At 43.7% G+C, this 17,205-nt stretch overlaps 1 protein-coding gene across 1 annotated transcript in view; it reads right to left on the reverse strand.

Annotated features, from left to right (window-relative positions):
- LOC117346438 (DBIRD complex subunit ZNF326-like) overlaps positions 1 to 16,885 on the reverse strand; it is a 148,247-nt gene extending 131,362 nt beyond the window's left edge. Inside the window, 2 exon segments of the mRNA XM_033915980.1 lie at positions 8,927 to 9,021; positions 16,714 to 16,885. Of these exon segments, the coding sequence (XP_033771871.1) occupies positions 8,927 to 9,012 (86 nt within the window). The 5' untranslated portion in view covers positions 9,013 to 9,021; positions 16,714 to 16,885.
- Between the last annotated feature and the right edge of the window lie 320 nt (positions 16,886 to 17,205).

Consider the following 17,205-nt stretch of genomic DNA (forward strand, 5'->3'; position numbering starts at 1 on the left):
GCTAAAAACGCTAGCGCACTTTCGTAAAAGAAGCCCCAAGTCTTTTCATCTGAAATCAAATGAAAAGGAATATTTGTATCAAGGAAGATACAGTGTAAGCTAAACAGTATTATGAATTTGTGTATGGGGGGGGACTACTTTGTACAGTAGATTGTTAACCAGAACTCAATCAACCAGAAAAAAACTAAGAAATACTGTAATAATTTAAATTAAAATAAAATCAATTTCTGGTGGAAATTTAAGTGTAAACTTGGCATGCCACACCTGAGTATGTCCACACTTTGCCTACCACATGTCCAGTAGTTTTTCTGGAATAGTTTATGGTATAGCACAGTATGGGATATAGTATTAGTTAGGCCTATTTTTTATTGTAACTCTCAAGCAACCATAAACTACATTTATCTGGCATCAATCAATCTCCATGGGAGCCGGTTAACTGAGTCTACTGTAATTAGTAAGACCAAGCATTTAGCTATTTCTCTCCCCTCCCCCCCCCCCCAATTTGATTATCATACTAATTTGCCTATAGGAATGGAAAAAATATGCATGGTTGTTTTCAAGTTGTACCTCCCATTAAAACCTGAGCAAGAAGAGCAATACACTGTTGTTAATGGAAGGTTAGGTTCTTACCTCAATAATCTTCTTTCTGGTAGATGTATCTAAGATTCCTGACTATAGGTAATATCCCCCAAATCACAAGTTGTGTTGCAGAAGGATGAAATTTAATTCTTCAACTATGCCTCCTTCTCCAGTGGCTGTAGTGCCCTCTTCAGTTTGTACCAAGGCAATTGATCATCACTACAACATAAGAAATAGGAAGGAGATGAGGAACATCCCTGATAAGGCAAAACTGAACCAAGTTATTCAACCCATAACTACAGAATGACACAGTGATAAATTTTTCCCTGCCACCGCAGGAACTCAATTTCCTTGTCCCATCCCCTTGAGTTTTGTTGCTATCCCTGTTCCTGCCCCATTCCTGAAAGCTCTGCCTTAACTGCACAAGCCTCGAACACTTATGATTTTAAAGTGTTTGAGGCTTGTGTAGATGAGGACAGAGCTTGCAGGGGTGGGGCAGGGACAGGAAAATAACTCACAGAATGGGAAAATGAGTCCCCGTGGGAATAGGGAACAATTTGTCCTCATGTCATTCTCTACCCATAACGTAAACCCATGTGAAATGAATGAACAGCCCACCTGTCAAAGTGCAACCAATACTAACACTTATGGAGCTCAGACTCGCTCACTTTTTTTTTTTTAATGTTCAGTATTTTACTCTTCATATCAATCTAGCAGGAGAAGATCTCCAGCTGTGGACATACTCAGGTGAATTCTAACTGACAGGGTGGGGCATCAGCACTACTAGACATTTACCAAAAAGAAGATTATCAAGGTAAAAACCTATTCTTCCGTTCTGGTGCAATGTGTCTAGGAGTCCTACTACAGGAGACTTACCTAAGCAGACTCCCGAGTGTAGGGCAGTATCCAAAGGCTGTATCCTCTTGTGCCTCAAAATCCACTCTGAAAAACTTTGTAAATATATGGGAGAGTGGGTCACATAGCTACCCTACAAATCTTCTTGGGAGGGACTGGCTGACACTCCACTCATGAAGAAGCCAAACCTCTAGCAGGGTGTGCTCTCAAGGAAATCTGTAACTGTTTCCCATAACCAATGTACACCAATGAGATCGCCTTACGAATCCATCTGGAAATGGTCGCCTAGATGCTGGCTTACTCAGCCTAGCAGCACTGGTGAAGACAAAAAGATGATCTGAGAGACAAAATTAATTTGTCATTTCTAGATAACAGAGAAGAACTCTCCAAACATCTAGCAATTCCAACACTTTGTCTCTCTTTGTAGAATGGAACACGGGTAACCTGACCTCCTGATTTGATATGGAAGGAAGACACCATTTTCAGCAAAAATGAAGGTACTGTGCGAAAGAAGACTCCCGCTTCTGTAAGGCTCTCTGCATGATACTGCCTGAATCTCCGAGACTCTTCTCGCCAAGAAGCTGGCTATCAGAACACTAAGTCCCCTAGGGAGCAATCAATCCAGATATGTAGGGTAAGCTGAATATAGAAGCAGAACAGAGTTGCCAAAGTGCAAAACCAAGTCAGTGGTCAGCCTGAAGATTCAAAAACTGGCATAGAGCATCTCAAGATATGACCAGCCAACCAAAAGCCCTATAATAGTGGAAAACAACAGTGACAATCACTGTCCTGAATTCTCTGCTCCCAGTGCCGTTGAGTAACTTGTTGCATCCAGGCTCAAGCTGCCTCCACTGTAACACAAATCTGCATTGCTCCCTGATATGTGATCCTCAATTTGCAGGGTACAAGACAGCAAATAGGACTTCCTATCTAACAGTGTAGTACATACAGGGGCAAACCCCCATCTCTGTGTACCCACTTTGGCCGAGAAGTCCTGAAAACACAGGACCTTCCAAGTTTCATAAATTAGCTCTTTCCCATTCCTAAGAGCTTGAATGATAGCGAACTTATAAGCAGAATTTAATACTTTAAAAAATGATCACCTGAGGCAATGTAGCTTGCTGCTGTTTATCGTCAACTTGATGAGCCCTTTCTACTCTTAAAGGGCAAAGGGCATCTGGGAGTTGGAGTGACTGCAATAATTTGGTATCTCAAGAAAGGCTTGCAAGTCTCTGTCCACCAACATCTCCAACAGGCCCACTAGACAAAAGTTGTTTCTGCGAGACCTGTTTTCCAGGTCTTCCAGTTTGTTCTCATAATTCTTAAATGTGAACATTTCTTAAGAAAGAACTGAATATTTCATGGGGTGTCCTAACTTTTTCACATGTCTGTATGTACAGCTTAATGCATTTATATATGTGTGTTTGACGTAGCAGCTAACATCAGTTCTATAAATTTAGGAAGCTCTGCGTGGATTTTTTTTTTTTTTATTCAATGAGTTTAGCATATTTCTATTTACCATATTATTGGGATAATTTTCTTTTGTCTCCAAGCCTATTTTCCATAAATTTTCCCATTTAGATTGGATTCATATTAATTTGCAATTTATCAATTAATTTAAAATGGATACAACTGAATTGAATTCCGATGACAGTTCTTCACTAGCAGCATGTATCATTGGAAGAAAAAGTGTCATGGCTTATTTTATTTTAAAAATGCTGGCCTCAAATTGGTACACTAATTATCAGAAGATGACAAGTTACTACTTATTTGGCAATCAGAAATCAATCTAATGGATCGAGACCAAATCTGTTTACATCATGAAGCATTGTCTCTCAAAAAATATGAAGCAATCCAAAATACACACTATAGACCATTTGGAAAGCAAAATCATATTGTTAAAATGGGACTTTTGAAAATTGATCTTGAAATAAATTGAATCAGCAGGCAAAAGGAAACATTAAACCAGGTCAGAAAATTTGCCTTAGATGTAAAGCTGAATTTATCTCTATGGTAGAAACTGATCATCTTCTGATTACGACTTTGAAATGGATACTTCTGCCATGGTTGACCAAAGCTTATCTGCATTGGGAGTCTCATTTGAAATGTACAAAAGTGAACAGTAGAGATAAATTGGATTATACAAAACAAAAAATTGAACGAGTACAAAATGTGATAAAGCACAAGACAGTGTCTGCTACTGGACTAGCAGTTCAGGATGTCAGACAGTCAAGCCAAACTACAGAATGCACCTTGTATCAAAATTATATAGACTTGATTGAGGAAATGAAGAAAAAAATTGCAATATCTGATAGATCAAAAAAAAAGTCCAAATATTGACTGTGGCTCCAAGAAGTTGGTCAATAAAAGCAACAGCATCAGAGTTTGGAGTTTCAGAACGTATGGTAAAGATGGCCCAAAGAATCAAGAAAGAGCAGGGTATTTATGCCTAACCTGATCCAAAAGTTGGCAAGCAGTTGACAAAAGAAGTGGTTGGTCCCATTTTGTTCAATATTTTTATAAATGACCTGGAAGATGGAACATCTTGTAATATAATCAAGTTTGCGGATGATACAAAACTATGTCGGGCGGTTGGCTCTCAAAGGGACTGTGAGGATCTTCAGAAAGATCTAAATCAGCTGGAAACGTGGGCAATAAAGTGGCAGATGAATTTTAACATAGACAAATGCAAGGTGATGCATCTGGGAAAGAAAAACAAAGAACATGAATACAAGATGTCGGGGGTGACATTAGCCAAATGCAAACAAGAAAGGGATTTGGGGGTGCTGAACCCTAAAGCCATCGGCTCAATGTGCGGCGGCGGCGAAGAAAGCAAATAGGATGTTAGGCATGATTAAGAAGGGGATCACGAGTAGGTCGGAAGATGTTATAATGCCACTTTACAGAGCAATGGTCAGACCACACTTAGAATACTGTGTCCAACACTGGTCTCCAAACCTTAAGAAGGATAAAATTCTGTTGGAAAGGGTACAGAAGCGAGCCACGAAATTAGTCAAAGGCATGGAGAATTTAAGCTACATGGAACGCCTCGGAAAACTGGGACTGTTCACCCTCGAAAAGAGAAGACTGCGTGGGGATCTAATAGAGACTTTTAAAATATTAAAGGGTTTTGATCAAATTGACCAGGAAGCAGCATTACTGACATTTTCAGATGTGACGCGGACAAGAGGTCATAGCCTAAAACTGAATGGCAGCAGGTTCAGGACAGATGTCAGGAAGTTCTGTTTCACACAGAGAGTGGTGGGCGCTTGGAATGCTCTCCCAGAGGAGGTGGTGGCAGAAAATACTGTGCTGGGTTTCAAACGCAAGTTGGATGCACACCTTCTTGCAGATCATATTGAGGGATACGGGAAATCCGGGTCTCCAAAAAGGAGCACCTAAATGGGCCTCCGCATGTGCGGATCACCGGACTAGATGGACCTCGGTCTGATCCGGTGAAGGCGTTTCTTATGCTCTTATGATGAGTAGGACAATTTTATGAAGATGATGAATTTAACAGAATCTGTCCTGGCAAGACAGACTGCATTTCTGTTTGGTTCGATGGAGTCAAAGTACAAAAAAAAAAAGAACTTGCTGTATGTGGCATATGTGATAAATATGGAGCTGAAATTGGCTTCTCAAAATTTTATGAGCTTAGACCAAAGTGGTGTTTAACTGTTGGTGCATCAGGCACTCATTATGTCAGAATGTCAAGCTCCTGTTGCAAGGCGCAAATATCAAGGACAACTACAAAGTGCTTATGGAAAAAACAGTTTGTAATTTGAATGCCAAGGATTGTATGCTACAACGATGCATAAACTGTCCTGGTGAGGAAGCACTGATAGCTTATTTGGAAGAAACATTCAAGGACTGAGCTCCAGATGAATCAATTTAATTCAAGTAGTGGGTCCATAATGATCATGATACTTTAGAGACAAACAAATTAGCAATAGATGATTTTATCAGCAAACTCGCAAACAAAATTTGGAAGGTGACAAGTCACTACTTCATTTCAAAACATCAAAGTGAATACTTGAAATCCTTAAAAGCCAGTTTAGAGGATAGATTCCTAGTCCAGGATCCAAGATGGCTGCTGAATCATTTAACTGAGCAATATGTCTCTGAGTGTTTGCTCTAATACGTGCTTTTTTTGGCGTTCCTTCCTACAATAAGTACCTGAAAATGACAAAGAGGAGGGGAAAGAGTGCCGCTGGAGCCTCATGGTGCTCCGGTACAGCCATCTTCGACAATATTGAGGAACTGATGAGGCACATGCAAGACATCCCGGTTTCATAAGTGCCTTCCCCGTTAGAGATGCTCAAGAGAAGCGTGATGGAGATGATCTCTCAAGGCTTCGAAATAACATTAAGTCCTGATGTGAGAGCACCTCCCCTACATCCTCAAGCCACTAGCTTCCATGCGGGTGGAAGAGCTACCAGAAGTCGGTGTGTAATCTCCCCTGGAGGCTAAGGAGAACGGTGAGGTGAGAGTGGATTCAAGCTCTCAGATGCTACAAGGGGGCTTGAATATGATCGAGGATATGACAACATCAGGGATTGGACTTACCCAGGAGAATGAACAAGAAGGAACAGTGCCAGTTGGTGAGCACGTTATTTCAAATTTAAATTTGCAATGTCCTACAATTGAAAAACCCCGAGAAGTCACATTAGATGCTTTGTGGGATCTGGTTACCAATTTGGTAAAGAGTATAAATCCTCAGCTTTCACAGACTGATGGGAAAATAAAACAACAAGATAAAGAAATAAAACTAAAACATGAAATTGGTGATTCTAAATCCTCTTTAGAAAATATATAACAAGAATTAAAATCTTCAAGATAAATATAAGAGACACTAATTAAAAACAACATTAATCTAAGAAGAAAATTAGAGATATTTGAAAATTTCTCATGGAATAACAACCTTAGATTAACTTCCCTAGGGTCACACTGGTAACTCCTAGGGAAATGTTAAAATGATATTTGTTGGAAATATTGAAAGTTCCTGAGGTCTCATTGCCTCCATTTACGCAAGTTTAATGTCTGAATGCCAAGAAAACGCAGAGGACTGAGCCCTCACTCCTCACATGAGGGAGGACGTAGAAAGAGGTAGCTGTATTTCCAAATTCAACTCATGCAGAGACTTTGAAATGAGATCCAGTAAGGCAGCGGACTGAAACACAGAATCATGGGATCGTACACAGGTTCTGGAGGCAAAATAGGATCCAAAGTGCCAGCGTACGACCCTGGTCCCCAGCTACTGGAGCATTCAGAGACAAAGAATCAGAAAATTCATCATCTTTGGTATCTCCTGCAAATAGGTCTCCCAAGTCCCAAATAGCAGCAGACTGAGAAGCAGATGTGCCCTGAGAGGCTACGCCTTGATGAGGCAAGTCCAACATGCAGTAGGACTGCGCAGCAGCACAGCTCTCCTGAAAGGCTTTCCATTAAAAAACCCTCAAATTCTGAGAAGAAAGCCGTACCAGGGAACAAGGAGTCACACTGTGAGGACTCTACTTTGCGTTTCTTGGGCTGTAGAGCATCCGCATCTTTCACACGGAATGGTCACTATTTCTGGGTCCTGAAAATAGAAAAGGTCGCCCCAGCAAGCAACTTCCCCTTTTCTAAGCTGAGCATATAAAGGAGAAGTTAAGCTAAAAGCTTCCACCTCTTCGATCCATGCAGAGTTTGCGCAATCCTGGCATTAATCTAGGATATAAGAGCCCAAGGACTCCAGCCCAACCAGTTCTGAGGAAAAAAAATTAAGTGCAGGGAACTTTTGAAAAAAAAGATAGTTAAAAATCCAAGATGGCCGTCATCAAGATTTTCCATCTAAAAATTGCTAAAAATCTGACTAATGTCAAATATCGGCAAATTTAGGATTTTTGAAGAAAAGAAACATGCTGGAACCGTGAAAAAGCTGATTTCAGACACATACACCTTTCCCAATTCACCTCTGAGTCAGTAGCAGCCTTAATTCACTGTGACCTGTGCTGACAATGAGCTGCATCCTGCCTCAGCTCTTTACAGTGAAAACCAAAAAAACTCTGTGGAGTGACGATATTCCTAAATGGACTTTATTTGAAAGTGTCAAAGTTCCAAAGGTACACTGAAATCATCTACATAAAAATAAATCATCCACATAAAAGCCTTAAAGGACCTAGTCCGCTAGGGATACAGGACCCAACATGGTCTGCGTTTCGACAAAAAGTCTTCTTCAGGGGTCCCTGGGGGTCCTATAAAGGTGAATACGTAGGAAACAATTGTGTGATGAGCCGGAAGTGAGACACTGTTTGCATTTACAGTAGCAGGAAAGGAGAAGAATCACTGCATGCTGAAAACTCCTCTTCAATGCTGATCTTCAGGCTGTCTGCCAGACATTACGTCTGATCGCATCCTCTCCCCTGAGGACCGACGGATGCACTATCAAAAGGGGGAGGAGAAACATCCAGCCAGCACCCTGCGAGACACTGCTGAGCCTCCTACAGAAGATGCCTAACAGCTTGTGTTCAAAACCCTGCTAAGCAGGAGAGCGAAGGTAAGTGGGGATAGCCCCAAGCTCCAAAATACTTGTGCAGGCTGGCTAACAGGTACCACCAAGGATTGGCCTGTCAGCTGCAGACCTCAATCTGCTTCTTCTCTTCACAGGAAGAGCTGACACTAAAGGTGATAAGTTCTGAGCACTTAAAACACTGAAGAAAACTGAAAACACCAAATAAAATAAGAAAAAGAACAAACACTTCTTCTGGCTCGTGAGCAAAAGGGAAAAATTGCAGGTGGTAGTAGAGCTCCCAGTGAAGTAGGAGGGTCACAGAAAAAATCCAGAGTGGATTCCTTCTGCATATGACTCGTGGCCCAGGGAGATAACCCGCATGTCCAGAATGACACACCTATTGCACTGGAAATGCAATTGCAGGCTGAACAGACAGATACCCAAAGGGTTTTCCTGCTAGCTTCAGACTTATTTCTCAGAGTCTGTATGCTTTCCCAGGCAGAGATTTTCCCACGGTCCCTGGAAACCTCTTGAGTACCAAAAAAATCTTCTAGATTCAAACAAAAATCCGAACATAAGAACAAAATGATCAGCGCAGATCAGAACACCTCTTCTCAACTCATTTGCAAAAGGAGAAACTAAAGGGGCACTACAGCTACTAGAGAAGGAGGTGGAATTGAAGAATGTAAATGTCATTCTTTTGCAACACAACTCACGATTTGGAGGATATTACATATAGTCAGGACTCCTAAACACAATGCACCAGAACAGTAATTTCAGCTTTTGTAGGGAGTTAAAAATGTTCTCACACAATCTTAAGTACGTAGAGCATCCAAACATTTTATTCACCTAATAACTGAGTGCAGTAAAAGTGTTATAAGAAACTGCAATACATTTCACATGAGTAACAAATGACAAATACATTTAATATGCATGCTTGAATTTTGCTGGATTCCAATTAGTAGCTAAATACTGAAACTGAACTATTAAATTATATTTTACCTGCTACTTTCTATTCCAAATGATTTGTTCATATAGTCAATAGATCTATGGGTTCCAAATGTCCCATGGCCATAATCACGTGCCATGCTGGAAAGCTGGAAAGAAAATATTTAAACAAAAATTAAAAATGAGTAAAATACGGTGCATCTCTTAACTGAAAAATTAGTAGGTAAATACGGAATTTCATGAAATATAGGAAAGGCTGTTCATTTTATTTTTACGAGGAATATTTTTTTTTCAAAGAAAAACTTATTTCTGAATAGCAATCATGGTTTATTTTGGTGGAGAGTGAAGCACTGTTTCTTATGCCATACTGGGTCAGACCAATGGTTCATCTAGTCCACCAGTATCCTGTTTCCACAGTGGCCAATCCAGATTACCTGGCAGATTCCCAAATAGTACCAACATTCCAAGGAGCAATGGTCATACAGCAGCAGTATGTGGGTAGAAGACTTTTAGTGTAGAGATAGCTTTGATTTAACGATCATCCTTCCTAACATTTTTAATTTATAAGATTTTAAGGTGAAAATCAGTAAAATCAAATCATTTTTAAAACCCACTGCAATGTTCCCTCTAAGGACCGAGTTCATGTGAGCAAAATCTATTTTCATAAGCAAAGGTCTGAGTTGATTTCAGCAAAAATTTTCCATTACACTACCCTGTTATATACACACTGTACATTACAAATTAACCCCCTCCCCTCCTTTTATTAAGCCATATTAGGGGTTTTTTTAATCACCAGCCACAGCAGTAAAAGCTCCAACGCTCATAGAATGCTTATGAGTGTTGGAGTTTTAACCGCCGCAATAAACTGCTGCCAATACCCTAACATGGCTTCAAAAAAGGTGGTTTAAGAATTACAAAAAGGAAATTATGTACTTAACTTTTTTCAACCTTTCAAAGTCCTTTTAGATCATTGTAATCTTATTAGAATGTTTATTTTCTTATTTTTCTCATTTATTCTCTATTTTATTTCTTCATTACTCTACTAATTGTCATTTTTCCAGGTACTTTAGTTAGATTGTGAGCCTTCGGGACAGTAAGGGAATTTCTAAGTACTTATTTTACTTATAATTTTAATGCACCCTATTGTCTATTTTTCTGTAAACTGCTTAGAATCCTAACGGAGTTTAGCGGTATATAAGAAATAAATTACATTACATTACATTAACTCTGGTAAGCTCTTTTCTAGTAGATAGGCGTGACATTCTAGACCAGGGGTGTCCAACCTGCGGCCCAGTGAAGTATTTTGTGCATCCCCGGTCGAAGGCGATGGGGTGTTTTCCTCTGCTTCCCCCAAGTGTTTACCGTCTTGCCTGCTCCCTCCTCTGTCTTGCTGCAGTGTTTCCGCGTTTGTGCGGCCCCAGAAACATTTTTTTTGGCCAATGCGGCCCAGGGGAGCCAAAAGGTTGGACACCCCTGTTCTAGACAGTAGGATTATTTCACTTTAGCCGTATGCTGCAAAAGGAATCCACTCTGGATTTTTCACTCTGCCTCTGTTATAATTCACTCTTCAGTCAGTACCCAAGCAGGAAAGGAGAAGAATCTCTGCTGAAAACTCCTCTTCAATGCTGATCTTCGGGCTGTCTGCCAGACATGACGTCTGATCGCACCCCAACCCCAAGCAAATAGAGCCACCCAATAGACATGAAGTAGTGGCCCCAGTAGCAACAAACTCAAACAAATTGTTCTGCTCAAACAGTAACTAACAGTACCATTAACCGCCAACACAGGCTTCAAAGGAGCTCAGAAACTACTCTCCAATAAATGGAAACATATATACAAATTCTTCCCAGCCCTCAAAAGCTGACAGGCATTAAAGAATCAGCTTGGAGAAGCATAAACAGACTGAAAACTGTAAGCAGACGCAGTAAAGACAGGGAGGGAGTCTAGAATATCTACTGCAAAAGAGCTTACCAGGGTAAGTACATAATCTCCTTTTCTAGTGCAATAGGTGAGACATTCTAGACAGTAGGGACATACAAAAGCAGTCCCCCAAAAAGTTAGGGCGGGCTTGCTGCGCTGACCCTTAAGACCGAGGACCTAAAGGCAGAGAATTCTGTCTTGCCACCATGTCCACTCTGTAGAACTTGGCAAGCGTGTTAAGAGAAAACCATGTTGCTGCTCTGCATATCTCCTCAGAAGTGACAGATCTAGCTTCAGCCCACAAAGAAGCCACACTCCTGGTAGAATGTGCCTTAATGGAAAGAAAAGACTTGTTTCCCCGAAAGAATGTAGGCTGATGAAATGGCCCTATTGATCCATCTGGAAATCGTAGCCTTAGAAGCGTGAGTGCCCCGCTTAACTGAATGAGTCAGCACAAACAAATGGTAAAGAGCGATGGAACTCGTTGGTGACCTCCAAATAATGCAGAAGAACTCTGTGTACATCCAGTTTCTTCAAAAGGCGGTCCTGTGACTTGGAACCTGTCGGTTGAAAGGCAGGCAAACACACTTCCTAATTGACATGGAAAGCCAAAAACTACTTTCTGCAAGAAGAAAGGAACTGTCTAAAGGGAAACCCTCGTTTCTGAAATATGGAGGAAAGGGTCCCTGCACGACAAAGCCTGCAGTTCCAACACATGATGCACTGAAGTAAATGGCAACCAGAAAAACTGTCTTAAGAGTCAAATTCATATTGAAGAGGCTCAAAAGGAGCCTTGGTAACAGGGTGTTACCTCCTCGAGGGCCCCAATGCAGTCTGGTTTTCAGTATTTCCTCAATGAATATGTATGAGATCTATTTGCATGCACTGCTTTCATTGTATGCTAATAGATCTCATGTATATTCATTGCGAAAATCCTGAAAACCCAACTGGATTGCGGTCCTCGAGAACTGACTTTGACACTTGTGGATAACAAGTTAAGGTCCCAGGAAGGGAAAGGATGCTTGATCAGTGGTCAGACATGAAGAACCCCTTCAAGAATCTAGCAATATCAGGAAGAAATGCCAAGGAAGATCAACTCTCCTGGGATCTAAAACAGAAGAGCCTGGCCACTTGGACCCGAAGAGAACCCACAGTGAGGCCTTTATCCAACCCAGCCTGAAGAAAAGCGAGAATTAGCGAGATCAGAGTAGAGGGCTGCACGGGAACGGGGATGACGGGAATCCCGCGGGACCCGCGGGTTCCCCCTTTGGGTCACGGGGATCCCGTGGGGATGCCCCCTAAGGTCGCGGGGATCCCGTGGGGACGCCTTCGAGGGTCGCGGGGATCCTGCGGGGTTGGATCGCAGTGCATTCGAGCCGCGAGGGTAGTCTCCTCCTCCTTACCTGCACTGTCGCAGCACACAGCCGAACGGAAGTCTTCCCGATGTCAGCGCTGACGTCGGAGGGAGGGCTTAAGCAAAGCCCTCCCTTCCTCCGATGTTAGCGCTGACATCAGGAAGACTTCCGGTCGGCTATGTGCGGCAGGGCAGGTAGGAAGAAGGCAATGGCGAACGAAAGAGGGGGGAGGGGGCGGTCTGCCCCGAAGAATGTGCACAGCCGGTCAGGTCCCCCGATCGACCGACAACAGGCCCGGCCGACAAACCTCCCTGCCCTGTAGCCGCGAATCTAAATTACCTCTTACAGCAGCTTCAATACTCCAGCTGCTGTAAAAAGGTAATTTAGATTCGCGGCTACAGGACAGGGAGATTTGTCCGACCGGGCCTGTTCTGTTGTCGGTCGGGTGTGGAAACGCCACAAAGGTAAGGGGCAGGGAGGGAGGAAAGGTGGAGTGGAGAAGAAAAGACGCTTAAGGGGGGAGAAGGCCGCTGAAAGCACTGGGGAAGACAAAGGGGTGGAGAAGGACGCTGAAAGGACATGGGGTAAACGGGAGGAGGGGGGGGGAAGGATGCTGAAAGCACATGTGGAAGACAGAGGGGGGTGAAGGACCCTGAAAGCACTGGGGAAGACAAAGGGGTGGAGAATGCCACTGAAAGGACATGGGGAAAACAGGAGTGGAGAAGGCCACTGAAAGGAAATGGGGAAAACAGGGGGGGGGAGAAGGACGCTGAAAGGACATGGGGAAGGCAGAGGGGGGAGAAGGATGCTGCCTGACAGGACATGGGGAAGATGGTGGGGGAGAAGGACACTGGAAGGAAATGGGGAAGAGGGAATGGGGAGAAGACCCTGGCAGGGAAGAAGACAGAGGTGCCAGACTATGGGGGGAGTGGAGGGAAAAAGATGGGTGCCAGACCAATTTGGGAGGGGGAGAAAGGGAGAGGCACAGTAACAGAGCAAATGGAAGACACAGAGAGAAGAGAGGCAGTGGATGGAAGGAATTGAATGAGAATATGAAGAAAGCAGAAACCAGGCAACAAAGGTAGGAAAAAAATTCTTTTTTTTTTTTGCTTAAGGATAAAGTAGTATATTAGTTGTGTTGATAAAAATTTATAAACATTAGAGGCTCTGGTAGAAACCCGTTTACAAACTATGTATTCTTCCCAATTAATATTTCCAAATTAATAAAGTCTTTTTGCTTATTTTTAAATGGGTTTCTACCAGAGCCTTTAATTCAGTAGCATAATTAAATGAAATAACTATTTCTGTAATTTATAGGGACGGGCGGGGACGTAGGGGATTCCTCGCGGGGACGGAGGGATTTCTCGCGGGGACGGAGGGATTCCTCGCGGGGACGGGTGGGAGTCCTCACGGGGACGGGTGGGAGTCCTCACGGGGACGGGTGGGAGTCCTCACGGGGACGGGTGGGAGTCCTCACGGGGACGGGTGGGAGTCCTCACGGGGACGGGTGGGACTTTGGCGGGGACGGGTGGGATTTCTGTCCCCGCTCAACTCTCTAGATCAGAGCAGAATAAAGGTTCACCTGTTCCTGAGCACACCAATGTTGGAAGAGCTTCCATGCCTTAGCGTAAGCTAACACCGTTAACGACTTCTTAGACTTCAGAAAAGTAACAACCACCGGGGCAGAATAGCCTTTTTGCTCTAAGGCTGCACGCTCAAGAGCCATGCCATTAGAGCAAAGTGACCTGGATCCTCCATGCATACCAGACCATTTGAGAAGGTCCGGATAGGCACTCAACTGAAGGCTGCAACCCTTGCGCAGCCTCATCAGATCGAAGTGGACAGAGCCGGCTGCGTGACTAAATTAAATTCTGGCAGGACCACAAACTTAAACAAGCACAAGACATTAGAATCATCCACAGGATCTAAGCCTGCAGAGGGATTCGCAGATCCAGGACACAGGCCCTAAATGATCTAGAAACAGGGACAAAGTGTGAAATAATAAAATTTGCAGACGACATCAAACTATTTAATGGGGCTAGGACTAAAGAGGAATGTGAAGATTTACAAAGGGACCTGAACAAACTAGGGGAATGGGCGACGAGATGGCAGATGAAGTTCAATGTAGAGAAATGTAAGGTCTTGCACGTGGGAAACAGAAACCCAAGGTACAGCTACACGATGGGAGGGCTGTTATTGAGTGAGAGTACCCAAGAAAGGGACTTGGGGGTATTAGTGAACAAGACAATGAAGCCGTCGGCACAGTGTGCAGCAGCCGCTAAGAAAGCAAATAGAATGCTAGGTATAATCAAGAAGGGTATTACAAACAGAACGAAAGAAGTTATCCTGCCGTTGTATCAGGCAATGGTGCGCCCGCATCTGGAGTACTGCATCCAATATTGGTCGCCGTACCTAAAGAAGGATATGGCGATACTCGAGAGGGTTCAGAAGAGAGCGACACCTGTGATTAAAGGTATGGAAAACCTTTCATATGCTGAAAGACTGGAGAAACTGGGGCTCTTTTCCCTGGAGAAGCGGAGACTTTGAGGGGATATGATTGAGACTTATAAGATCATGAAGGGCATAGAGAAAGTGGAGAGGGACAGATTCTTCAAAATTTCGAAAACTAAAAGAACGAGAGAGCATTCGGAAAAATTAAAAGGGGACAGATTTAGAACCAATGCTAGGAAATTCTTCGTCACCCGAGTGGTGGACACCTAGAATGCGCTTCCAGAGGATGTGATAGGACAGGGTACGGTATTGGAGTTCAAGAAGGGGTTGGACAACTTTCTGAAGGAAAAGGGGATAGAAGGGTATAGATAGTGGGTTATGTAGAAGTCTGGACCTGATGGGCTGCCGCGTGAGCGGACTGCTGGGCATGATGGACCTCTGATCTGACCCAGCAGAGGCACTGCTTATGTTCTTATTACAGGAAGCACTGTACCTGAAAACAATGGATCAGTAAGAGAAACATCCGGATCCCCCAGATCAGGATTAGATAACGCAAAAGTCACAGTAGGCTGAGGCGAGGACTAGCCAAAGGCACGCTACTAAGAGATGCCGCGGAGGAGGATTTATACCATTCAGGGGGAGAACATTTGTTTTGAAACTCCAGAGACAGAAAGGCACTCTTAGAGGATTTGCATCTGTGTTTCTTTGGTTGTGGAGGGTCCACAGTCTGGCTGACGGAAGTACCTGCCATGCCGGGCCCGCTGACCATTTGGTCACCTGATTCAGCAGGGGAGAAGCTAGGTTGGCCATTATAGCCCCCCCCCCATGGCACAAGGATGCTTCAAAAATGCTAATTTTGTGCAATCCTGGCAAGAATTCAATTGTTGTCTGATTCATCATACTGGCAATTTAGAAAGTTATTGGATAGGAACTGTAGACTTTGGAGTCCATAAGTAACAGTTAAAGAAGACAGCACCAAAGCCTGCCCCCACCCCCGGACCAGCCCCCGCAACTAAAGAAAAGGCGCCAGCCTACAAACCATCTTCCCGGCGTCAATTCTGATGTCAGAGCGGAAGTTACGGGCTATCCAGGCTTTAGCAGGTAGGTAGCAGCAGCAGGGACCAGTCCGGGGGGGCAGGCAGGCTTCGGCGCTGGAGGGAGGGAGGCAGGCAGGCTTTGGCATAGGAGGGAGGGGAAGCGATCACTTGTCTCGTTGTCCCCACGCACAGGTTTGGGACGCTCTCTCTGAAAATGGGGCATTTCAGCGTCCCAAAGCTGTGCGTGGGACAACGGGACAGGGGATCTAAAAACGGGACGGTCCTATTCAAAACGCGACATATGGTCACCTTACCCAAACAGCAAGCTGGTGCCCAAAAACTATGTGCGTGAAACCAAGGTTACACTAATAAAGTACATTTAAGCACTACATGAACTGAAAGGACACCCATAACTACCATAACTTAAGAATATTTAAAAGCCTGATACTGATAACTCCATCCTGATGTACTGCACTATCTGCAGCGCTTCATTTCATTGGCTAGAATTAAAAATTATAAAACACTGCAATGTACTGAAATATTGGGATATACCTAAAAAACTAACACTGCTCTAGATAAGGGAATCTTGGCATATAAGTGTGAGTTTTTCAAGAATAGTATTCAAACATCACGGCACTTATTTTACATAGCTTTAAGTTATGTTATAAAATGAGCACATTTTGGTTTAAATATCTCTTTCTATAAGTTGCTGTAGTATGTCTGAGCCATGCACAATCCCCATCGAGCCTACGGCAACCTAACAACATTAGGGCGAATCACACAGGAGGCCTCAAAGATAAAATTGGGCTCACACCCGAAATAAAAGCCATTAGCAGCATGGTTAGGCCAATGGTCGCTGACAATACCACGAACGGCCAGGCGTATGTCGGAGGTTATTCCTCCCTGCCCCAGCGCCCGTACACAGGCACCATGCGTCTTTATACCACGAGCTGCACAAAGCCCGAACCGCCATTTTCTCGCGGTGGCTATTTTCCTTACCAGGACCTTCGGGCCACCCTAAGAGCTCGGTAACCTGCAGTGGCGTTGAGTGATAAAGGGGGGGGTGGGGGTTCCTTACCTCAGCGGGTATCGGAAAATCAACGGCGAAGCGCACCCTCAGCCGCACACAAAAGAGGAGCCAACGCTTCCGAGGGCGAAAAAAGAAGAAAGCTCCTCTGCGAGTGGCTGCCCACACCACGTGACTGCAGGGGGAACGCCGCGCAGCTCCTTTGGAAGACTGGGCGGGCTAAGGGCGCTGAATGGAACGATGCAAGCAAGCTAGTGGTAGTTTTGAGGATTCACGCTAGGCTGGTCCTTCCTAAATTTCTCTCCGGTGTAACTTAATATGACCTCCGATTACACAGACATCACTAAGCCCGTCTCCTTTATCCACTTTCTTCCCAGTCACATTTAAATCTAAACATGAAGGTCTTGGTCACAGTGGAGAGTACCAAAGAAGGAGCCCCGCTTGAGTGATGCTGATGCCCCATCCGAGGCCACAGTTGATGTGAATTGACCTATGGAAAATGCTGCTTTAGGGCAGCTAAATAAAAGTTAACCCCATTTTGGG

This window comes from Geotrypetes seraphini, chromosome 12 (assembly GCF_902459505.1).
Source record: "Geotrypetes seraphini chromosome 12, aGeoSer1.1, whole genome shotgun sequence".
In the NCBI taxonomy this organism is placed as follows: Eukaryota; Metazoa; Chordata; class Amphibia; order Gymnophiona; family Dermophiidae; genus Geotrypetes; species Geotrypetes seraphini.